Source organism: Salvelinus alpinus, chromosome 28 (assembly GCF_045679555.1).
Source record: "Salvelinus alpinus chromosome 28, SLU_Salpinus.1, whole genome shotgun sequence".
NCBI classification, from domain to species: domain Eukaryota; kingdom Metazoa; phylum Chordata; class Actinopteri; order Salmoniformes; family Salmonidae; genus Salvelinus; species Salvelinus alpinus.
Window position 1 is genome coordinate 31725053 of NC_092113.1, and position 25028 is coordinate 31750080.

At 39.8% G+C, this 25028-nt stretch overlaps 3 protein-coding genes and 1 long non-coding RNA gene across 8 annotated transcripts in view; 1 reads left to right on the top strand and 3 right to left on the bottom strand.

Annotated features, from left to right (window-relative positions):
- The window catches only part of LOC139557689 (nck-associated protein 5-like), a 25949-nt gene extending 23834 nt beyond the window's left edge, over positions 1–2115 (top strand). For all 5 annotated transcript variants that reach the window (XM_071372785.1, XM_071372784.1, XM_071372786.1 and 2 more), the window contains one exon: positions 68–2115. In XM_071372785.1, the coding sequence (XP_071228886.1) occupies positions 68–331 (264 nt within the window). In that variant the 3' untranslated portion in view covers positions 332–2115. The remainder of the gene's footprint in view (positions 1–67) is intronic.
- LOC139557691 (probable Bax inhibitor 1) lies at positions 891–10004 on the bottom strand. Its single transcript, XM_071372789.1, has 10 exons — positions 9859–10004; positions 9599–9685; positions 8901–9009; positions 6050–6170; positions 5724–5772; positions 5498–5595; positions 5206–5285; positions 4960–5060; positions 4766–4841; positions 891–4654 (listed from the first exon to the last, which is right to left on the bottom strand). Exons 2-10 carry the CDS (start codon positions 9652–9654, stop codon positions 4631–4633), a joined length of 714 nt encoding a protein of 237 aa, XP_071228890.1. The 5' UTR covers positions 9655–9685; positions 9859–10004; the 3' UTR covers positions 891–4630.
- Positions 6370–8894, bottom strand: LOC139557693 (uncharacterized). The gene is made up of 2 exons (XR_011671451.1): positions 7207–8894; positions 6370–7029 (listed from the first exon to the last, which is right to left on the bottom strand). It is a non-coding gene; the product is annotated as an uncharacterized lncRNA (long non-coding RNA).
- A 223-nt stretch (positions 10005–10227) lies between the features above and the next one.
- On the bottom strand, positions 10228–24278 carry LOC139557690 (carboxy-terminal domain RNA polymerase II polypeptide A small phosphatase 2-like). Its single transcript, XM_071372788.1, has 7 exons — positions 23672–24278; positions 15802–15956; positions 13884–13988; positions 13559–13615; positions 12806–12898; positions 12250–12435; positions 10228–12016 (listed from the first exon to the last, which is right to left on the bottom strand). Exons 1-7 carry the CDS (start codon positions 23730–23732, stop codon positions 11891–11893), a joined length of 783 nt encoding a protein of 260 aa, XP_071228889.1. The 5' UTR covers positions 23733–24278; the 3' UTR covers positions 10228–11890.
- Between the last annotated feature and the right edge of the window lie 750 nt (positions 24279–25028).

A 25028-nucleotide genomic window follows, 5' to 3' on the forward strand; every position in this document is an offset into this window, starting at 1 on the left:
ATTTATTGTGGATTTGTGACGTTTTACTATTGAGTCTCTCTTCTCCTTCCCTCTCTCTACCTTATAGAAGGCCTGTGGTACATCTGGATCTCGTAACATAGACCCCAGCAGTCTGCCGGTGCCGGCCCAGACAGGGCTGAGCCGACGGGGGAAGATCCGCAGTACGCCCAGTGCCCCAGAGATGAGCCTTGGCCAGGAGACGGGCCTGGAGCTGGTGAGGGAGAGGCCTGAGGAGGCCCTCTCCCCCAGCCGCCCCCAGGTCCTAGAGACCCCCGAGTCACTCAGTGACTCTCTCTACGACAGCCTCTCTTCCTGTGGCAGCCAGGGATGACTTGCAGATCTTACTATGGTGCCGACTGACCCACCTTAGTGGAATATGGACTGTGCTAAGATATACCCATTTCACACTATCGTACCAACCTGAGCCATATTGGGCTGTCTTCAATTCCTAAATGTTCTTTTAACATTGTTCTTTCCAGAATGGTTCTAGCTACTATGGCGGATGCGTAACCAGGCCAGCCGGATATAGCTTGGTCCGACCCAGCTTAGTTTGTCTCAGTAGTGTGAAAAGGGTACAAGTGATGCTGACCATCCTTAGGAATATGGACTGTGATAAGATGGTGTCCCCTTAAGACTTTCATGTTTGCTTTCTCACCAGCTACTGTATGTTTCAAGGTTAACTGGAAAGACAAACCTCTCCTCAGGATAACTACAACCCAAAGGATAGACTATTCACAATAACACTGTTTTATGACAGGAGAGAATTGGACAAACTGAACACACTGCTAACCAAAATAGCTATTTATATAATTGTAGAATTATGGAAATAGTGTGCTGAGCAATTAGGGCTTTGAGGTCTTTTCGGTTCAATTACTAAAAAAGAATACCAGTTTGATTTCGATTATTTATTTTGCTAATTAAATGCTGTAACACAGAATAAAACAATTAAAGTCCAATGATGGTAGTTACATTTGTCAGTGACTGCACATTACTGCACCATTTATTCACATTCATTTAATAAAATATTTCAGTTGTGTATATTGCGTTATTATTCCATTCCAAGTCATCTCATCTCTATTGAGCTGCTGCCTATGCTCTGACAAAACCCCTATTTTAGATGTTATTCAAAATAAATAAGGCATATTTTTATGACCGCTTAATACCAACTATCAATCACTTAGATAATGTATTGTTGGGTACAGACACCTCACGAAGCAAGTGCTATCTATCCCTATCGCGCATTCTTCTGTTTGCCTCACACTAACCTAAGGTAGCATGCCTAAAAGAAGCAGACCTGACAAGTAGCTGCGCAATCGATTATGGTCATTGTAGTTAATTACCACGGTTTCAGCGCGAAATTATGTAGTTTCCAACAGGTCAATATTCTACAACTCCCTACTACATTGCACAGTTCGGGCTTGATCTGATTTATCTCTAGAGAAACTGCACAATGTGCGCATTGAGGTCAGAAAACAACTAAATGGAATTCAAATAATTCAACGGATGTCAGTCCATTTGAAAACAAAAATAACTAACATTTCAGTTAATCGCTTAGTACTAGGTAATACACATGATGACAATATCGAACATTCCCACACAAAAAATAATTTTATGTTGAAATTGAATATGTCTTACTCAAACCTTCACCTACAGAGCGCTGGAACACTGAACATGCAAGGACTCATTACCAATAATACCAATAAATCATTCTCTTTATCAGTACATCCAATGTACTGAATGCTTCATCTTGAGCTTCATTTTTCACTATTGAATACATTTAATTTTATGTAAAATTATTTGGTGATGGTGTTAAGATTTTCTCTAACTGCCAAGAAAGCGTTTAGTTTAGCTGACCATTCTTTGAAGGTAATATGCCAGCAATAATATTGTCCAATTAATGATGTATTTATTTTTATGTTAAATCAACTGCATATTTGTAATTGTTCATTTTATTTGTTAACTTGTAAATGCAGTCACCTGGCTAAAATAGATTGTTTAACTTTGGATGTCATAATCTTGAACAGCTAAGATGTCAACATTCTTTTAAAAAGGTTTTTGATTATTTCTTGTTCATGTGTTCTCACTGAAGCACAAATAAAATAAAATTACACCATGTACCTTGCTCTTGAAATGTATATCTGCAATGAAAACTGCATTTAGTTAACCTAATTTGATAAATGTATTCAAAGTTATCACTGGTAAAGTATGTTTTTCACAGTAGGCCTTTTCAGATAACAAAAATCTTACGAGAGAACGCATCGACAGTTGATCCATCTATTCTACAGCCTTGACCAGTCCTTTTTGTGGCGCACAAGCTGACCATAAAGTGCAATTGTACATCTTCATGAAAGGTCAGCCGAATTACCAATACGTTCTTCTTCAACGTAACACAGTGAAGTAGTAAATAAGAGGAAAATGAGAAGTTGTGACTCGGGACCGGTACCCCAGTATATATACAGTGGGGAGAACAAGTATTTGATACACCGCCGATTTTGCAGGTTTTCCTACTTACAAAGCATGTAGAGGTCTGTCATTTTTATCATAGGTACACTTCAACTGTGAGAGACGGAATCTAAAACAAAAATCCAGAAAATCACATTGTATGATTTTTAAGTAATTAATTTGCATTTTATTGCATGACATAAGTATTTGATACATCAGAAAAGCAGAACTTAATATTTGGTACAGAAACCTTAGTTTGCAATTACAGAGATCATACGTTTCCTGTAGTTCTTGACCAGGTTTGCACACACTGCAGCAGGGATTTTGGCCCACTCCTCCATACAGACCTTCTCCAGATCCTTCAGGTTTCGGGGCTGTCGCTGGGCAATACGGACTTTCGGCTCCCTCCAAAGATTTTCTATTGGGTTCAGGTCTGGAGACTGGCTAGGCCACTCCAGGACCTTGAGATGCTTCTTACGGAGCCACTCCTTAGTTGCCCTGGCTGTGTGTTTCGGGTCGTTGTCATGCTGGAAGACCCAGCCACGACCCATCTTCAATGCTCTTACTGAGGGAAGGAGGTTGTTGGTGTAGATCTCGCGATACATGGCCCCATCCATCCTCCCCTCAATACGGTGCAGTCGTCCTGTCCCCTTTGCAGAAAAGCATCCCCAAAGAATGATGTTTCCACCTCCATGCTTCACGGTTGGGATGGTGTTCTTGGGGTTGTACTCATCCTTCTATTCCTCCAAACACGGCGAGTGGAGTTTAGAGCAAAAAGCTCTATTTTTGTCTCATCAGACCACATGACCTTCTCCCATTCTTCCTCTGGATCATCCAGATGGTCATTGGCAAACTTCAGACGGGCCTGGACATGCGCTGGCTTGAGCAGGGGGACCTTGCGTGCGCTGCAGGATTTTAATCCATGACGGCGTAGTGTGTTACTAATGGTTTTCTTTGAGACTGTGGTCCCAGCTCTCTTCAGGTCATTGACCAGGTCCTGCCGTGTAGTTCTGGGCTGATCCCTCACATTCCTCATGATCATTGATGCCCCATGAGGTGAGATCTTGCATGGAGCCCCAGACCGAGGGTGATTGACCGTCATCTTGAACTTCTTCCATTTTCTAATAATTGTGCCAACAGTTGTTGCCTTCTCATCAAGCTGCTTGCCTATTGTCCTGTAGCCCATCCCAGCCTTGTACAGGTCTACAATTTATCCCTGATGTCCTTACACAGCTCTCTGGTCTTGGCCATTGTGGAGAGGTTGGAGTCTGTTTGATTGAGTGTGTGGACAGGTGTCTTTTATACAGGTAACGAGTTCAAACAGGTGCAGTTAATACAGGTAATGAGTGGAGAACAGGAGGGCTTCTTAAAGAAAAACTAACAGGTCTGTGAGAGCCGGAATTCTTACTGGTTGGTAGGTGATCAAATACTTATGTCATGCAATAAAATGCAAATTAATTACTTAAAAATCATACAATGTGATTTTCTGGACTTTTGTTTTAGATTCCGTCTCTCACAGTTGAAGTGTACCTATGATAAAAATGACAGACCTCTACATGCTTTGTAAGTAGGAAAACCTGCAAAATCGGCAGTGTATCAAATACTTGTTCTCCCCACTGTATAGCCTCGTTATTGTTACTTTTTTATTTTATTTAGTAAATATTTTCTTAACTATTTATTGAACTGCATTGTTGGTTAAGGGCTAAGGGCTTGTAAGTAAGCATTTCACGGTAAGGTTGTATTCGGCGCATGTGACAAATAAAATGTGATTTGATAAAGACATAACGGGTCAGGATGTCTGTCACATCCCTTCCACAAACTAAACAGATTAGAGGAATAGCATTAACAAATCAAATATTAGAACAACATAAAACTATGATTAATCTCCAAAAGCTCAAACAGCCTTCTGAAAATCTTTTTTTTTTTTATGGCACAAAGAGTTCAGTTCTGTTATGTAGACCTTCATAGAACAACCACTCCCCCTACAGGACAAGCATTCTCACTGCAGCAGTAGCCTAAAATACAACCTTATCATAACCTCTTGCAAGCTCAAATCAAAGGACAAAAAGTAACCAAGAACGACAAATAGTAAAAGCACCAACAGCACTGCAGACAGAGGCTTTGTTGCTGGTTCTGTTCCTTGTCACAGATCATTTTTCATTTGAAACTTCAACTGGATTTATTTAATCTACTTCTTTTCTTTCTTCTTGTCCTGAAAATATAAAATATTACCATTTGCCTATTGTGAAATTTGCTAGTATGAGAAAAAGTAAACATTACATGAGATTAATATTCTGTCTTTGGGGGAAAATAAACAAATTACCTTCTCATTCATGGCAAGGAGAATCATGAGTTTTCTAAAAATGGTCACAAAGTCGAGGAACAGGTCCACGCAATGCCTTTCAAAAGAAAAACAATGACTTAATTTAATTGACTTTATATTATCTTTCATTCTAATACATCAGCAAGTAAAAAGTTTTACAACTGCTTATTTGGTGAAATGCTATAAAGCTTTACCAGATGTAGTCCTTGTCTCCATTCTCTGCTTTCTCAATGATGAGCTGAGTGTCGAACAGAACAAAGCCACACATAATGACCAGCCCCAGGTACATGTGAGCCTGTTAGTGAAGAGAAGAGCCATGTTATATCTGAGTCACCTTGCTGAGACCTCCTCACACAATTATATTACACACTTCCAAATTCATGAGTGGAATCACTTCACATCCAAGTCATAAGAGATGGCTCTATAAATATTTAGGCTACCTTGAAGAGTATCGCTGATCCAAAGAACATGTTCACCACAGACACCAGGAACAAGACAGACAAGCCAGACATCAGAGTACCTGAGAAGACAACGAACATGTCAAAGAGGAAAAATCACACAGTTTCAAGATTTTTGGGGGTTATATCTTGACTAAATTAACACAAATTCTGTGAAATTTGTGAATGACTTGTGCTTCTCAAGAAGCAAAAGGGTTTATTCAAGTAAGTTAAGATATTATGACCAGAACAGATAAATAACTATGCTACTGAATAGCGTATTACATCTTTGTACCTCCTAGGAAGAGGAAGCTCCTGCGCTTGGCATACAGGGCACTGAGAGTGAAGCAGACAAAGATGATTGAGGTTCCAAGGAAGGCTGTCACAATGATGCTAGAGAGAGACCAGATAGATAGACACACAATTTAAGGACACAGTCTTCTTGACTCAATTGAATAACAAATATTCCTAAGAAATTATTTCCAACAATATTTAATATCACATAGGCTTAGATGTTCTACCTTGGGTTAATGATGATGACAAAGTCCATTGCTGGTCCAAGACCAACACCTGGTGAGAAAGAAAAAGTCAATTTGACTGCAGGGGAGACAAAGTTGATGAATTGCCTGGCTGTGCCATGGGACAGTGGATGCGCATTGATCATTTAAAATTGAACTGTTAACAGGCATTACCCGGGGATTGTGGTGAATAACTAACTCCCTGCTATCAACCAATCAGCATCCAGGATTCAAACAACCTGTTTTATAATGAGGTTTTCTTTCTCCAATGACTGACAAATTAACATTCAATAACAGCCAAAATTGGCTGTCTAAAGCCCTGAGTTTACCTGTGAAGAAAGCAAACCCTGCAAGGATAGCCAGTCTCTTCTTCTCGGTCTCTGGGTTGTGTGGTGTCATGGACAACCAAACCACCATGCCCAGGGAACCCAGAAGAGTCAGCAAACCACCCTAGAGGAATAGGATAAAGCCAGTAGTATTTTTAGTAGTTATAGCTTCACCATTGCTTAAAATCTATCTGAACGTTACTGTATTTACTAGGGGTGAAACGGTTCACAAAACTCACGGTTCGGTACGATACGGTATAGTGGTGTCATGGTTCGATACGGTTTTGATACATCGCCAAAATAAATGCCTGAGAAATATGTCATTTGTATTTAGATTTTCCATTTATTATAGTAGTAAACAGGGTAGTTTGAATTCCCAGGAGAATATGGAAACAAAGGGACAAAAAACCCCAGCAGTGCTTGCCTTATAACATGAAAAAAAATAGTCATTTAAAATAGAACTTCAACAAGAGTGCATAGCAGCATATATCAAAATTAAGTCACATAGCAGTGCCTTAAACTAAATAGGACCAGTTGAGACATTACTTGAGAAAAAACAAAACAATTTTTTTTTTAAATCAGATTTTCAAGTTTTTCTTTAAGATTAGTCGATCCACATTATCTGCAGTGAGCACAGATCGGCTTACTGTGAAAATGTCAGCCGCTGTGGAGAATACCCTCTCGCTAGGGACAGATGTCCCAAGCACAGCCAGGTAGCGCCTTGCTAACATGGCAAAATGAGGGTATATTAATTCTTTGGTCTTCCACCATGTAAGTGGATCAGCATCCAGGGGAATACAGTCCACTTCCCTGTATGAGGTCACCTCCTCTATGACCTTGACCTTTGACTTGGTTCCCTGCTCCTGGGTCGTGAACAACTCCCCAAAAAGGTCAGCCATGGCAGTCTTCTTTTCTGGAGGAGAACCCCTGTCGTCTGACGTCTCTGGAGAGGGGTTGGCTCCTGTGTTATCTGTGGCTTAGCCCTGCAGAATTAAATTAGATGAAAATTACTATCTCTGAAGTGGCTTTAAAAATATGATTTGCTGTTAAAAATATATATATCAGACACTATGACAATTACAATTATTACTTAATACTTAATTGTTAAATCACTAATTAATAAAATAATAAATGTCACATTAAGAAAATAAATACAATACCTGTTGTATATTGGTCACAATCTCTGCTGTGAGTTCATTGTAGACTCTCAGATGAGCAGCAGCATCCAAATGCAGCAGTGACTTGAACTAGGGATCCAAAGCGGTGCTCTTGTGTAAGAAGTCTTGGACACCAGGGTCAGCATATCTAGGCTCCAGGTTAACTCTGATAGCAGTCTTGACATCCCTTACTGCGGGTTCATCTTCATCAGATGCCACCATTGATTTCAGGATCATTGTTTTTATAGACTGGAAACTGATGGAATGCTCTCAGTGCATATAAGCATTGTGACTGTTTTGAGAGGTTTGCACACTTTGATAACTTCCTCTGCTAGTCTTAGGTAATTTTCATACAAAGTCAAAATCTTTGACATTCTTCCTCACAGCTTGATCAGTCAGTGTAGAATACACTGTGACTTTCTGCTCAAGGTATCTCTCAACCATGTCATGGCTTGAATTCCATCAAGTAGTGGCATCTTGGATTAGTTTGTGGTTTGGCAGCTCCAGCATCTCCCGTTTTGTCTTGAAAACAGGAGGTGACACTGCTTTTTGAGATGCTAGATTAATAACGTGAGCAAAGCATCCTATCTGTGGCCCCAATCCAGCTAGTGCAATTGCATTTATAATATTTCTAGCCTCGTCAGTGGTCACAGGAATCATTACATTATCCCTCTCCAACTTCCACACTGCAACTACTTCCCTCAGCTCTTCCCCCAAGTTTTCACTGGTGTGACTACTCTCAAGGGGACATGTTTGAAGGACATGGCTTTTTATCTCTCACTCAGCCATAATGAAATGAGCCGTTACAGTAAGGTAGCTCTAGACGTCCAACTGTCTGTTGTTAGAGCAACAGACCTCGTTTCTGACAACTCGCTCTCGAGTTGTTCTTTTGTATAAGGCAGGTATTAATGTCTGGGCAAAATGTGTACGGGGAAGGAATAGTAAAGCGCGGCTCGACCAATTTAAACATGTTTCTGAACCCCGCATTCTCTACCACAGAGAATGGTATCATATCTGCCGCTATGAATTTTGCTATCGCTGCGTTGATTTCTGTAGCCCTACCGGAGTTAGACGCATATTGTTGCCAGCGGGCTGTGTGGGAACAAGTGGTTGCCGTTTCATTTTTTCGCCTAGTCCCACCGATTGGCACTTCGGGGTGATGTCGGCGCAAATGAGTAGTCATGTTACTCGTATTGCCACTCGAATATGCTATCAGCAATGAACAGAGCCTACATGTTGTAGAAGTTTTATCCGCCACTCGTCGGCAATCCCCGTTATTGTTTACAGGGATACTGAAATGTTCGGCAGACCTGCATGATACTGGGGCGTCTTCTAGTTCTGGCTCGCCAAAGCTTGCCATGTTGCTCCTTTGTATTTAACTAGCTTCTAATTCCTTCATAAGCGAAATTCTGCTACGACGGTCTCTCAGCTCTGTTCGCGCTGGAGTGAAATAACTAACGGTAATGAACTGAGCTGCAGACAACTATAACAACTATATTACTATGTGGATATTTTTCCCACGTTAATTTAACGCCATTGGTTTATGCAATAATATATTTTTTACAATGATATATATTTTCCTAGCTATAATATATGATTCATGTATTGTTCGGTTCGCAGTGCGTACCAAACCGTGCACCCTGTACCGAGTATTTACCAATGTGTGTCTATTATCGGGTAGTGTGCTTACTGTTTACCTGAAAGAGCCGTGTGACAACATGGACGTAGGAGCCTGCTGCAGCCACGAACATGCAAACTGCCAAACTGGAGTAGACATTCTTCAGGTGTAACTGGGTAGATTGGGAACTGGGAAAAACATTGTGTTAACCATGTCATGTTAGTCATTTAGCTAGCTACCATAAGTATGGACAGATAGAACAAGGTGTCGGATGTTTCACCGGATGTATAAATCTGAAACATCCAGTTGGAATTTCCATTTCCCACCAAATATGGTGAGGAGAGGAAGTCCAGTCAGTGTCTGGAAGTTTGAGAGTATTGAGCGAGATGGAACTGGGCCGGCATTCAGCTGATTTTCTCATCAAAGTAAAGCCAGATCTCAATATAGTTATTTTGCCAAAACGAAAAAGCGCACCAAGTTTTGTAGACGTGACCTTTTGTCAAAGTTTCAAAAATTTGCGTTCTTTAGGAGTGTATGGGCGAATTGAGTTATTACACACGCACTTCACATAATTCTTTTTTGCTAAAGGAAATATGCAAATACATGCTAGAACGCGCCAATACGACCTCGCTAGCTCGTGCTTGGCTCTGCCCAGCTCCCTACTTGTTCTATCCACTATGTTTCATTTATTCCCATTGAAAATGACAGATTAATTTATTGGTATGGCTCAGAGCATTATTATCTGCATTAGAAATTTGACAGAAGAGTTCTGCTTACATTTGGGAGAACTTGAGGAGAACATCCAATTTGATGCTGCGGTCAAACACGTTCATATTGAGACAGGTTTCTGAGATCTTGGCAGATCTAAAAACAAGGAAATTACAAAGATTAATTTTAACGTAACCAACGATTATTGACTGTTCGTTAGTTAACTAGCTACACTACCTAGCTAACATTACTTAACCAGAATTGTAACTCAAAGAGTTACGTTAGCTAAAACAGCATAAAACGTTAACGAAGCAAATAGTAATACATACCATAAACGTACTTGGCACAGTAGTTAGCCAGCTAGCTTTATTCCTTGTCTTTTATTTCCTTCGACAACAACTTTCTATCAATCCTTGTTTACTAACTGTACGTGTCATTCGATCGAGCGTCGCAACGTAGTGACATCATCACATTGCAAAAAATCTGGAAATCTCATTGACATTTATTCTATTGTCGGTGCCATCCGGAATCCTTGGGACGTCCATACCCGCATCGAAGTTGACATTTAAAATGGTTAAAGTTAGGGTTTAGGGTATGGACGTTCTAAGGATGCCAGATAGCCCAAATTATGAAAATATCGTAATTTCCTAATACAAAAACAATTTACTATTCCACAAAAACACACACCGACAAGGAAATATAATCAAACTTTTATTTGGTAACGTTTGACCAGTTTGGCTCCAAAATACATGTATTTCTTTAAAAATAGTCCAATATTATTGAAAGTAGCAACATTGTATCTCAAACTCTGTCCTCAGGACCCCAAGGGGTGCACATTTTGGTTTTTACCCTAGCACTAAAAACAATGCATTGGCCTAATATGTGTTACTGATTTAAAATGTACATTTTGTACACTTTATTTTGTTTGATTATAACAATATCAATGAGGACAACGTAATCTACACAATATCAACAACCAGATAGCTTTGGTTATTCATTAGGATTGGACATTTCTTTAGTGGTCAACATGTAAAAACGGATATTTAACATTATAAAAACAAACTTGATTGTACCTACATAAAATTATCCATATTTTGCTAGTTATTTGTCATTGATCTACACCCTGAACCTGGTTATTGCTTTTTGGATAAGCCAATGTCGTTGGTATCATCTATGATGATATAAGGAGGCATTGGAAGGTTAAGAGTTATGTTTGAAAGGCACTCTTGAGAGGAAAATAATATGTGGTGTTTGATTAACTTGTTTACACAATCCAAAAACTCTAGGCACAAATTATAATTTGGCAGATGTTTTGAATATTGTTGTTTCTATACCCTCACTTGTAGTGGGCAAATAATACACAAACGAATACACAAAATGTATAAGAAAAAAAGGCATATCATTTCAGAATTAAGAGTACCACAACTACATATCCTTTTTTTAATACAGTATTTGACCACATTCAGCATGGCATTAGGGTGCATATATCTGCACAGGCAGTGCATGATGTCTCTGACTGAATTTGAAAGGTACAGTTGTCACTTTTTAGCACAGTCTTACTTATAAAACAACAAGTGCAATTTTGTCATTTAGTATTCCAAGAAAAACAGAAAAACGTGTTAGACTGGACCAAATATTCTAAGAGCGACAATATAATAAACTTTTGCTGAGTAGCCATGCATCCAGTATGTCTGCATTCAAGTGACCATAAAGGAATTAATCTTAAAAAATGTGGTCCCAAATTATCAACTCAAGTAGCTTTTTAAAGCTTTATAACATCACTGTATGCATGCTATTAATGGTATTCAGAAAAATATATTGATATAATGTATATAAAGTCTCCCAAACTTTATGAAGACATTATTTATTCTAATATATTCAGTACTTAAATGGAGTGGCATTTTGCTTTGTTGGCCATTTTACAGTAAATAATACAAATATTTACATAGGTATCAGTTAAACATCTAGTATGTGAGCATATACTAACTGGTCATATATCTAGGAACATGTAAGGTTACATTCTGTTGGCATTCTGGATTTGACTGTGTGAACCGTATAACAAGTAGCACTGTAGTTCATCATGATTACAGAAGAGGATTGCATAGCGAGATTGGAAGTTTTTTTGTTTGTTTTTTTACAAAATACCAATAAAAACAGTTTGAGCTGCTTGCTTTTTGTGTTTGTTTAGGAAAAAGGCACAAAGATACAAGTGTCCTGAGTCAGATCAGGCCATGCAGGCTTCTGGTTTGGAAAAAATAACCACTTTATTCATATTCATTTGGAATGACTGTAGTACTCTACAGTAGAGTCAGAGAAAAGGCGTTAGAATGTCATGAAGTGCTCATCAGCAGCGTCCCTCCATCATGGTGCTCGTAGCTCCCCCAGTCTGGTGTAGACATCCTCTGCCTGACTCAGGTCCTCAAGCACAGGCAGCAGGTGGAGCAGCTCAGCATCCTCCACATCATCAAACCAGGACAGCACAGGAACCTGAGGGAGCATCAGAGAAACCATTCACTCACTTACTAATGCTTTCTTTGCAGTATTGACAACTGTATATTCTTGTCGTATATAACTACTAAATCCAAAAGGTAAGTGGAATATAAGGTTAGAATAGAATCAGAATACAGTAGAATCAGAACTAGTATCCTATTAATAATCACTTTGAATCCTGAAAGAGGTCACATTTGAGTTGACAGAAGTTGAATGAAACTCAAACTCACAGCATTCTCTGGGTGGAAGATGTAGGAGGCAGGAGAGTTGTCTAGGATGAGGGTCTTATGGAGCTCTCGGCCCAGCAGGCTGAGATCTTTGACGTAGCATCCCTGGTGGAACACACAGGACTCCCGGAACAACCGTGCCCGGAATACCCCGCACTGATCCAACAGGTCAGTCACTGGATCTGCATACTGGGGGCAGGCAAAGAAGAGGGGGAAAAGGAGGAAGACCAGGATCAGGGAAGGGAGGAAATGGCAAGAGGAAGAAGGAAATGGAGTTTGGTCAGGACTAACAAGGTGTCATCAAGGCACCTAAGCTACTAATAATGTAACTATGGGTTACATTATGGAATGTATGCTAGCTCATAATATGCAAATGTGCAAAGCAGTCTTTGGTACTACAAAGGTCACCTAGTGCATGGGGAAAAGGCTACGGAGCATTGTGAAAGAGAAAAAAGTATTAAGACTTTCTAAAATACAATAGGTTTTTTCATGAAGAACAACAAATAAATAGGCTAAATGTCAAGACAAGATAAGGTTTCGTTAGGTCTTTTCAGCTTACCTTGGCAAGACTGGCAGTGAACAGAATACACTCAAACAGCTCTCCCATTCGTTGTAGAAACTCATCCACATACGGCCTCTTCAGCACGTATACCTGAAAACAAACACCTGGCATGAAGCTTTGGTAGCTCTTTTACCTGTGTAGCAACAGACATTTCTGCTTGTTACGAAGTATTTTAGCAATTGCTTTATAATTGAACAGTAATAAAGTATCTGGAAGAAAATATTTGGAAGGTAACATGAACTCTTCTTCCTCTGCTGTGTCCATTTTGTTCCCATCTCAGTTGCTGGTGGCTGGTTCCTGAAACAAGTAATCAAGAATAGGCCGTGCAGGTGTTAACCAGCCTATCCTGGATTACTTGAACCAGGCAGAGGCCCATGGAGAAGAATTCCAAACACCACAACAGTTCTCATGTTGACCTGAAGTGCAAGTTTTGCATGTAGTTTTGCATGTACAGCAGATTCCAGTACATTTCAATATAGAGAGTTTAAATATTACCTCTGGTGCATTGCATTGGTGAGCAAAATCTTCTGAAAGGTGAACTGACTAAGCTGAATTGAACTGTTTTCTTCCTTTCCCATTAAACTTTTGTCCAGTAGAGGGCTCATACAGCGCCCATAACAAACATCTGTCCTGAGACCCATCCCATTTTAACCTCGGCAAACACTGACCATAACACACACACACACACACAATACCAACCCACCCACCTCTACAAGCACACCGATAACATATTCAGATGAGAGATTTTACCTGGTGTGTGGTCCCCTCAATCTCCACAGGCACTATGAAATCTGCATTACTGATAGGCTGAGGAGAGAAGGAACACCGTGGAAGATTGTTGTTATGATGCTCCTGGGCTTTACAGTTATACTGTATGTAATTACATAGGATCAAATCCCTAAATTAGACGCTAAACTATAAATCATTCCGTAAATCAAACAATTCAATTTTTTTTTAAATGTAATTCAAAATTATAATTAATTTCATGAAATGTCCTCTTTTACCTTTGCATTGTATACAAACACCCCTTACAAAACCACATGTAACAGTGAGTGGGTGGGAATGCGGTAGCTACCTTGAATGAGCTATGCACCAGTGTCTCATCCAGGTCTATGACCACACATATCTTCCCCTGGTCCTGGGGTGTCATCTCAGGCAGCAGGCTGGGCCCTGATGACAGCTGTGGTGGAGGAGAAAACAGGGGACATACAGGGTCACTATAGCTGGCACAATCTCCAGCCAGTACTACAGAGTACAGTACAGGACTGTGCAGAGAACACCACATCTTACCCTTTTTACTAGGCTTTTCTTATGCTTAGTAAACACAGTGCTTCACTCTACAAGCACAGGGAATAACTGCAGTTGAAATTAAATAAAATGTTATGTCACATGCGCGGAATGCAGCAGGTGTAGACTTTAATGTGAAATGCTTACTTACGAGCCCTTTACCAACAATGCAGAGTTAAAAAGTAAGAAAAATGTGCTAAATTAAAAAAGGAAATACGAACACAATAAATTAACAACCGGTACCATGTTAATCTGCAGGGTTACGAGGTAGTGGAGGTAAAATGTACATGTAGGTAGGGGTAAAAGAGCTCTAAAAGTGTAATAATACTGTAATAATAGAATTTCAGATTCAATTCAAAGACCCAAACAATACCCATGCTTCACAACAGCTACAGCTTCCTCATTGCTCCAGTGCTGCCTGGAGGACACTAGGCAATGTGAACAAAAAAAGCGGCAATTGTACTGTTTGTCCCTCTTGAGATAACGAAGCCATTTCTTCAATATAGTCCGAATTAAGATAACTCCAGATATATGTAATTCATTTTTACGGTTTTTGCCGAGGAGGTCTTAGTCACGCAATTTTACATCTAAGATGTTTGGTGCAGTATATCTCAATTGGAAATATTTGCATGAAAACCGAATCGTTTCTCGTTGAATGACAGCAAAACAATTAATTGAAGAATTCCTACTGTTGACCAATTACCGACGAAGGGGTGTATACTTTGGCTACTGAGCTTCGGCTTGCGTCAGGGAAACTTTTTGTGTGCACAAACAGCCGATAAACTCTTGCCGAAGACCAAAACATCACAAAATGTTGTTTTAATATATGCAGGAACTGTTTGGGATGGGAAGCATGCGGACGCCTTTACATGGCGCTAGCGCCACTACACTGACAGCCTCACTAGTGGCCTGTGGGCAACACACACCTCGTCATTCTTCTGTACACTTCGGTTATGACGTACCAGGTACAAAATACTGTACATATCTAATGTCTCCAACATGAACTGACATGCACATCACATTATCCACTCTTTGTAGGCCCACTGCACCACTGTTTCGCCTTAGTGGATTGCAAGGCACTCAGCTGTCTTATCATCATAGGAGATCAATATGAACAGACCTAAACTACTCTGTATCTGCCAACAGTCATGGTTATAGTGTTCAACAAGTTCACAACAGGTGCAGCAGCCATTTTATATTGCATCATGCTGTTATAACATCAACGGGCAATAATCCCACAAATTCTCACAGGGTATTGCTCAAGATAGGAAAGCAATCACTTGTGTAGTTATTGTCTGCTTATATAAATATATTATTTTCCTGTAATATGCATGGCAGAGTTGTTAAACACTTGATGAGGAAGTTGACAGTTGTAAAATAAAAAGAAAGCTGAGCTAAGCCTGACAGTTGTTTGGGTTAAAAAATACTTAGCTAAACTGTACACACAAGATTCATGTCCTATAAAAAAAAGTCTAAGACTAGCCAAATTACAATGTGTGAAACTTTGTGGTTAAAACTATTCATTTGTAATCTGCTTAAGCGGTCCAAACAAGCTTTGCAAACATAACAAAATCAAAAGGACACTTTTTAGGCTACATAATAGTCCCACACTTGGTTGAAATACAGTAAACTACAGCCCATACACTCTATATGGATAATTACAACAACAATGCTGCCGAGATGTTGAGAATAATATATTCTGTTACCTTGACAACATCCCCATTGTCCTGTGGCTCCAGCAAGGCATCTTGTGAAGGTGATGGTGGATTTCGGGCATCCTGTGCTCCTCTGAGGCAACAGAAGAGTGCTTTGAAGATGTTACAGCTCCTAGGCTTCTTCAGAGAAGATCTGCTCACCTCGCCTGTCACAAGACAAAAAAAAGAAGAATGCTGTATGCCTATGACACAACCAAGCTTTTGATCAAAACTCTGAGTGATATATGGATTTATCCCAAATGAAAATGCTATTCACCAACACATTATGGTGATTCAACCCGCAATGAAGGTTCTTATAATCCAGGTACAGATGTAGGATTTTTATTTGATCCCCCTGTTGCAGGAGAACTTTAAAACTTGGAGAATATTTTAGGTTTAAAAAGGCTTTTGAAGTTTGTAATTTCACTTTGACATTTCAGACATGATTTTCCCTTACGAAAAATGTATCAACGCTTCCATAAATGTCCATGAATTTCATCCACATTTCTTTTTGTTGCAGGATTATTTTCCTGCTGTAGCAAACTGGCTAAAGTTAAGACCCTACATCTGTAGATGTTAGGGAAATGTATGATGTGAATTTCCCAAGATTTTCCCATCAAGTAGTAAGGAGGATTTCCCCCATTTTGAGAGACATAGTTACTGCACACATGTAGAATGAACTCTGTGCTCCCTTCACAAAAGGCTTCCCTCTACACTACAGAGACACGCACGCATGGACACAAGCACAGTTGGACAAACACACACAAATAAAAATCTGCCTTTAATGAGGTTGCTGCTGCTGCTGGAAGAGGTTGGTACATGTTATATAATCATTGAGAGTGCGGGAAAACCCACACTCTTCACCAGGCAGTGACTGAGTCTCAAATGGCACCCTAATCCCCACAGGGCCCTTGTTAAAAGTAGTGCACTATATAGGGAGTAGTGTGTCATTTAGGACACAGTCAGTAACTTCTGCTGTATAAAAAAAAGACAGACAGAAAACATTCCAACCGTTTCACTGACTCTCCTGGAACAAGATCTCTGGTTGGAGTGGAGCGAGCTGAAGCCAGTCACACCTCAATGCTCCAAGCCCCTTTGATCAGTCAATATAAAAATGTGTCATAGTTCATAAAGGTTACACCAGAGGAGGCAAATAGCATCTATTCTTTGGTTGGATATGCATAGCACCGCTCGTAATAGTATGAGAGTTCATATAAAACTCTAATGCATGGATGGCTGTGATATACAAAACACAGATGGCTGTACTGACTAAAGCTATCGAAGGGATTAATAAAAACGAATTCAAAAAGAAAAAGTGTGATTCACACATCTGAACACTGTCATGACTCTCCTGTGAGGATCCAAAGATCCGGTTACAGTGGATCAGCTCTACAGAGCCGAGGGGGGGGGGGGGGGGGGGGTTGATGTGGGGGTTTTATGACACCTCACGTCGATCGTAAATTGTAATGCAGCAGACCAACTGCTTTCTGGTCTCTAGTTTTGGTATTTGTGTTACAGAAGAGTGGCCACCCAAAACTTCAACATCAAACAATGAACACTGGGACAATATATTTCAACATCCGAATGATGGGAATGATGAGAGATGGAATATGGAAAATTAATGTCTATTTTGTGATGTCATTAAAATGGATGGAAAAACGTTATAACGGAAACATTGTAACTTGAAGAACTTGTACACTGTGTATATCAGGTTAACATCTAAACGTAAAAAATGATGATTAAATATGAGAATAGTTTTGTGAAGAAAGCAATGTGATTTTAGCATTCTAAATGAGAATTGTTTTCCCATGCAAAATTATGCCGTCAGTAGCCACGCACAAGTGAGCTCAGAGTTCGTGTCAATGTGATGGAACCGCCTTTCCGACCAGAGTGCTTAAAAGGACTCGCTAACGAAATTTACATCAGACCAGCGTGACAGACAGCGTGAGCTGAACGTTTCGAAATGGTTGGTTAAAACTACAAGGCCAGACAGTGTGGAGCGGTGGCTACACATTACGAAATGGTTAGAAGCTCTGAAACCCTCAACACGAGTGAAGAAGGTAAAGACTAGACCAGAACATTCACAGTCTGCAGCCGTGCATGTAAAAGTGGTTCTAGGACATTTAACTCTCAACACGAGGGGGAAGAACATATCCCTCTGACCACCGTAGGTACGTCTGAAGTATCTATGCTAACAAACACTCCAAGACCAAAGAAGCATAAGGAGATTGTGACCTCTGGTGGACAACCAGAGACTTACATCGAACCACACCCCATAGACAGACCGAGTGGTTTCAACAGAGAGACGACAAAGACATCTACGCGTAAATATATACATTGCCTTTCTTATCCGAATGAGCGGTCGTTCATGTGCAAAGTATTCATATTTCCGTGAGTGTAGCTTCCAATTGTATGTACGATATGTTCACTCTCTTTATCTTTCCCCACCCCCTTTCCATTGTGTAACAAGCAGTCATACCATGTCAGTCCACTAGGGACTTTTATCTCATGTAAGTGTGTATGGTATTCTGTGTTATTATTTAGTTAGTTAATAAATAAAATGATTAAATCAATTTGTGTAGTACTGAATATTCAAAGGGATAGGGTTCTTGCGGATCCAGGCATATTGCGACATTCAGAATGAGACTGATGAGGTAATAATTCATAATTGACTGTTATTGAGGTAAGAGATATCTGTATATCTTTAGAGTTTAAGTCGGGAGATAGTAACTTGTTAAATAACTTTTCCTGTGGTGCCCCAAATTCCTAATGAGTTAATTGTTAAATGATTAATTTAATAGAATATCAATTAAAACAGTTTGATAAAATAAATAACAGTCATCGGATTAATGATAGTCACATCACGACAACACTCAACATGCTTGTCATATTTTGTGAAGTAGTGTTAGTTATGAGACTCTCCTGATTCATAACCTCAAGCCTTGATACTAACTTTTAATTTCCCACCTTCTATCAGTCTCTTCCTTTCATCTTTGGGGGGTATCTGCAGCAATTGGCATGATGATACACTACAAAAGTATGTGGACACCTGCTCGTCGAACATCTCATTCCAAAATCATGGGCATCAAATATGGAGTGGGTCCCCCCTTTGCTGCTATAACAGCCTCCACTCTTCTGGGAAGGCTTTCCACTAGATGTTGGAACATTGCTGAGGGGACTTACTTTCATTCAGCCACAAGAGCATTAGTGAGGTCAGGCACTGATGTTGGGCGATTGGACCTGGCTCGCAGTCGGCGTTCCAATTCATCCCAAAGTTGTTCGATGGGGTTGAGGTCAGGGCCTGGCCTGTGCAGGCCAGTCAAGATCTCCCACACCGATCTCGACAAACCATTTCTGTATGGACCTTGCTTTGTGTATGGGGGCATTGTCATGCTGAAACAGGATAGGGCATTCCCCAAACCGATGCCACAAAGTTGGGAGCACAGAATCGTCTAGAATATCATTGTATGCTGTAGGTTTAAGATTTCCCTTCACTGGAATTAAGGGGTCTAGCACGAACCATTAAAAATCTGCCACAGACCATTATTCCTCCACCATCAAACATTACAGTTGGAACTATGCATTTGGGTAGGTAGCTTTCTCCTGGCATCCGTCAAACCCAGATTTGTCCGTCGGACTGCCAGATGGTGAAGCATGATTCATCTCTCCAGAGAATGCGTTTCCACTGCTCCAGAGTCCAATGGCGGCAAGCTTTACACCACTCCAACTGACGCTAGGCATTGCGCATGGTGATCTTAGGCTTGTGTGCTGCTGCTCGGCCATGGAAACCCATTTCATGAAGCCCCCGACGAACAGTTCTTGTGCTGACGTTGCTTCCAGAGGCAGTTTAGAATTCGGTAGCGAGTGTTGCAAATGAGGACAGTTGATTTTTACGCACTACACACCTAAGCACTCGGTAATCCCGTCCTGTGAGCTTGTGTGGCCTACCACTTCACGGCTGAGCCATTGTTTCTCCTAGACATTTCCACTTCACAATAACAGCACTTAAAGTTCACTGGGGCAGCTCTAGTAGGGCAGAAATTTGATGAACTGACTTGTTGGAAAGGTGGCATCCTATGAAGGTGCCATGTTGAAAGTCACTGAGCTCTTCAGTAAGGCCATTCTACTGCCAATGTTTGTCTATGGAGATTGCATGGCAGTGTGCTTGATTTTATACACCTGTCAGCAACGGGTGTGGCTGAAATAGCCAAATACTTTTGTACATATAGTGTACATAACCAAGGAATTGGTTATTGGAACTCAAGATAAATAATTTTGACTTGTAAAAATGTAAACGTGTTTAAAGGCTAATTCCTCTAGGAACTCTATAGGATTTTACATGGTGAGTTCATAGAGTGATTTTTTCCAATTCCACTTCTGTAAAAAACCATTGTCTATCTATATAAAAAGATACAGGACACTGGGCCCTCGCCTGTGTGACATCATTCAACACATATAGAATATAATAAATAGAATAGACAGCCCCTCCCTGGGTCACAGGAAACAGATATGCCATGGGTAACAGGTAAAAAATTATGTAACTTAAAGCACTTGTGGTAACACTATTTGAAGGGTACCTACATAAGGACTTAAAAGGCACTTACGGACGGGCCACGGTAAACGGCAATTGAACCGGGAGAAAATCTGCCTACTGTGTGTAGAGACCAGCGGTCCTGGTTGTTGCCAGCTCGAATGTTGTCATTAAAACAATGGTTGACAAGATGAACTCTGCTCATTGGTCAACCATGTGCATCGGCCGCTCAAGACTTCAGCTAATTTCATCTTTTGGTGCCTCAAGAGCAGGGCCAGCGTTCCCGCTCATGGGAGCGAGCACCAGGAACCACACTGCTTGCAAAACTGCTTGTGTTTTGCCACCCGCCACGCCCTACTCCCATTGAAGTCTATGACACCTTTGGAGCTTACCACGACCCGTCTGTAAGTATCTTAACACATTCATAAAGAAGCTCTTTAGCATTTCAGTAATGTCATTGTCAACAACCACAAGTTGAAATCTGCAGTATTCATGTTAGAGATGGGCTTAAGTACTTGAACGGACGTCACAGCTTGATCTTGAACCAGAGATCAATTCTCTTCAAATAACATAAAACTATTTGGTGGACTGTGCTTTGTGGATGCCCAAACAGGCAAGTGGAATTGTCCCGAAAAATTTTGACATTTTGTCTTGAAGCCAACGTTAAATTTGCTTTGACTCTAGTGTTCCAATTGCACATCTGCATTTGCGGGGCACAACAAAAAAAGAAACCAACCCAAGCATCACATAGTTCTTCTCCCTAAATTCTCTTTCCCCTCCTTGTCTCATTCACTCGATTGCCTTCCGACCGCTCCCTACACACATGCGTGCTGTGTGCACACAAGCTCCTATAGAAATAACTGTCTATAAAAATGTATCTAACTGATGGGATACACAAGCTATATTCCTTGCCAAATGATGACAGTTTTATCACAAATTCAAAATGGACTGGGTGATTGATGTAGGAAAATATGCATTCCAACAATGAGCTGCAGATTAGGAATAACTGTGTCCCATCTAGTTCTGCTTAGGCTACTTTGCGAACTGCTAGTGCCATTTAGAATTAGTTAGCCTAGGCTATAACCCCCCTTAACATAGACAGGTTCCACACTGACAATATGCAAAAACATTAGTTTGATAAAGACAAAGAGCATATTTTCACCAGAATCATTAAGCATTCATTACCATGCAGTGTTCAATGTGGAATTGATAAACCATTTAGAAAATTCCAAAGAACCGGCAGAATAAACTAAATTGAACATCTGTCGAAAAGAAGACAGATTTTGATTTCTAACTGGCCAAATTGATCCCCGTTTCAAATGATCACTCTTTGAGAATAACTTTCCCAGACTCGAGATGCGCATCACTTGCACTGGCAACTTTTTTCATTTGGTAAAAATATTCGGATATATTTTATTCTGTTATATAACATCATGTTTTTTTTACAATAAAATGTGTGTCTTTTTTAAAAGATTGTGTTCCACAATATAATATGACCAGTTGATAGTATGGTTTCAATAAATTCATCTTAAATGGCACTTGATTTTTTATTGACTGAATATGCCAATTTAGCAATTAGGATTTGTTATCTGTAACGGTTATGATAAATGAAGCATTGTTGCACACTGTTGGCATAGACTTATAAATAAATGTGCACATGTGTTTTTCCAGTGCAGGCCTTGTGTTCTAAAAATAAACTTTTTTTCCATTGGAGTACTCGGGAAAAAAATAATAATGCGAGTACTTGAACGGTCAAAAAAAGTAAAATGCCCATCCCTAATTCATGTGGTTGTTGGCATATGCATCTATGAAATGCTCATGTATTGTTTATGAAAGCATTATGAATGTGTTATGAAGTCTCCCTTATGTAGGTACCCTTCAAATAAAGTGTTACCAAAACCGTTTAGGGCTGACATGTATAGGCATATTACCCAGCAGCTTACTTGTAATTGTAAAAATGATTGTTGCTGTGGATTTCCTTCATAAACACAAACATAACATGCTAGTGCCAAAAAGCCATTTTAAGGGAGGGATAGCCTATTCCTGAATATATCAAAACAAAATGATAATAAATGAGAAAAAAAACTATCTATAATAATCAAATAGATTTGTATCAGTTGAGCAAACATAGGAGCAGCAAATCAACCATAACCATACAGCAGTACCCTACCCTCCAATTCAAACCAGACTGCCTGAAGCATGAAAACAAAGATTCTTTGAAACCGCGCTTTACAATGGGCGGCGGAGGGCGTGTGCTGAGGGTTGTGCTTGTGCATTCCACTGTCAATATCGACCGCGGCACCTGGCATTTCTACGGTTATGTTTCTCATCCGCAACCGTTGTTGGTTTAATTTCCAACAGCAAATTGTATATCATACACCTGCCAATCGTTGTATTGTATAGGCCTGTGATGTGGTATTTTTATAATATAATTAGGATAGCGTGCCACACTGGCGCGCATTGATCTGCCTTGATGTGTCTCCAGCCTGAGCCTGCGAACAAAAACAAGACATGGCTGTGCTGTGTGTATGGCTGCCTAGAGACATATGTGACAGTAATATATGGAACGGCGACATACAACAGCTGGAGAGATATATCCTAAATTAAAAAACACAGGGTAGGCTATATTTGGGGTGGTTTGGTTGAACATTTTACACGCAAAATTATTCGTCTGTCAATTAATGAAATTATAATTATTGGCTAATAATAATTTGGTATTGGATGTTGTAGCCTTGTTTTGATCGATAGAAATACTGTAGCATCAACAACTGAATCATTTGATTGGTCTTGAAAGTCCAATCATGTAAAATGGCAAATAAATATTGATTTGAATTGTTTACAGTAGGCAACAAACAGTGACTGAATATTATTGGCAACCTTGAATTCGTGATGACAAAAGACATGTAATGCGATACAGTTTTTCAAATAGCCTTTACTCTTACATTGTCAAAAATGTGTTTGTACCAGAGGGGTTTTCCCCTTCCAATTATGCAGGTGTTCCATAATACCTTTGAAAACCAATCCATGTTCAGCATCAGTTGCATGTGGCGGCTTGAATCATCATGAAATATAATATTGATATTCAACGTAGTCTATTTATATTCAAGATTAACCCAATGTGTACATATCCGACCGTCAATAAGAACAGTGAGCTCTAGAATGTCGCGCGCAATATCCGCGACGTTGGAACTGTCAAATGGACGCGCTGGGAACATGTTTGAATCAACGTTAGAGTGCTTGCATTTGATTACTTAACGAAACTCCTCCAAATCAAACTAACCTTTACCCTTCTAGTTAAACCCATGTTTAATCAGAACAAACAATAAAAACCGGAGCATATCATATTCTTACCTGTTTTCGGTGACAATTGAATGTCTTCTTTTTGCACTTGAGTGATGATAGAACTTTCCATCTGACAAGCACAGAGCCCTCAAAATCCAATCCGTTCCCCAAACAGAGATAAGCAGCCTTCATTAGGTTATATTGACAAGTTACTAAATGATTGCCCTGATAACTGTCATCCGTGGCTTTGTTGGATATGGAAGACGCTACAATTCATCACCAACAATGCTTCTTTATTTCTTGCTTCTTCTGGGAGGGGCAGGGCGCTTGGATATGTTTTCCTCGGCTGCGCGTCTCGGTTTACTTTATCGCTAGTATATTTCGGAACCGAACGGCCCCTTCCTGTCTCTGCGAAGACCTCACTTTTCGCTCCAACAACATGGAGAATACAGGCGAAAGAAGAAAAACAACCGAGGAAATGGGGCAAGGGGCGGTTTCAAGTTCCCCTTACTACAGATAAACAACACCGTCAAATTGATATTACCGAGAGGAGGAAAAGAAAACAGATTACATCGGCGGACATATTTCTCAAATAGAGAATTGGTTATAAATATAATTCGATTTTAAATGTGAGATGTATTTTTTTTTTCCGGGGCTTTGTTTTTCTTCGAATGGAACACCAAGGGCGCCTTGAAACCGTTTCTCGTTTCGGATTGGATCTTTGGAAAGTGGGAGTTGCAAAGGCATTCCTCTCCATTCTGCACACTCCACACCAAAATATGTTCCAGAGCTGTTTTTGTTACGACTGAGTGTGCATTTATGATTGTAATAAATTGTATTAGTAAATCAAGCAATTTTTTTCTTCAATATATCATCATTATAATAATAATGTTTTTATTGATATTGTCATTGATAATATTATACATCTTTAGTTAATTGAGACACAGGACTTCAGTAATTGCAGTAATGACTAAGAAAAAAACAGCACTTCGAACTTAAGCATTCAAGTTTATCCACAGTATATGATTGTTTCCTTACAAATAAATATTCATTTTTTGCTAAATATAATGTTTATGTCCACCATAACTAATGGTAATCTGTTTAGTTGATTTGTTGTAATTTTCCAGCACTCCAACATGACAACACTTCATCATATACAGATGAAGGAAGAGGTAGCTACACACATCACATACAGTGCATTCAAAAAGTATTCAGACCCCTTCACTTTTTCCACATTTTGTTACTTTACAGCCTTATTCTAAAATTGATTACATTTTTGTTTCCCTCACCAATCTATGCTAAGCAAAAACTGAAATATCACATTTACATAAGTATTCAGACCCTTTACTCAGTGCTTTGTTGAAGCTCCTTTGGCAGCGATTACAGCCTCAAGTCTTGTTGGGTATGACGCTACAAGCTTGGCACA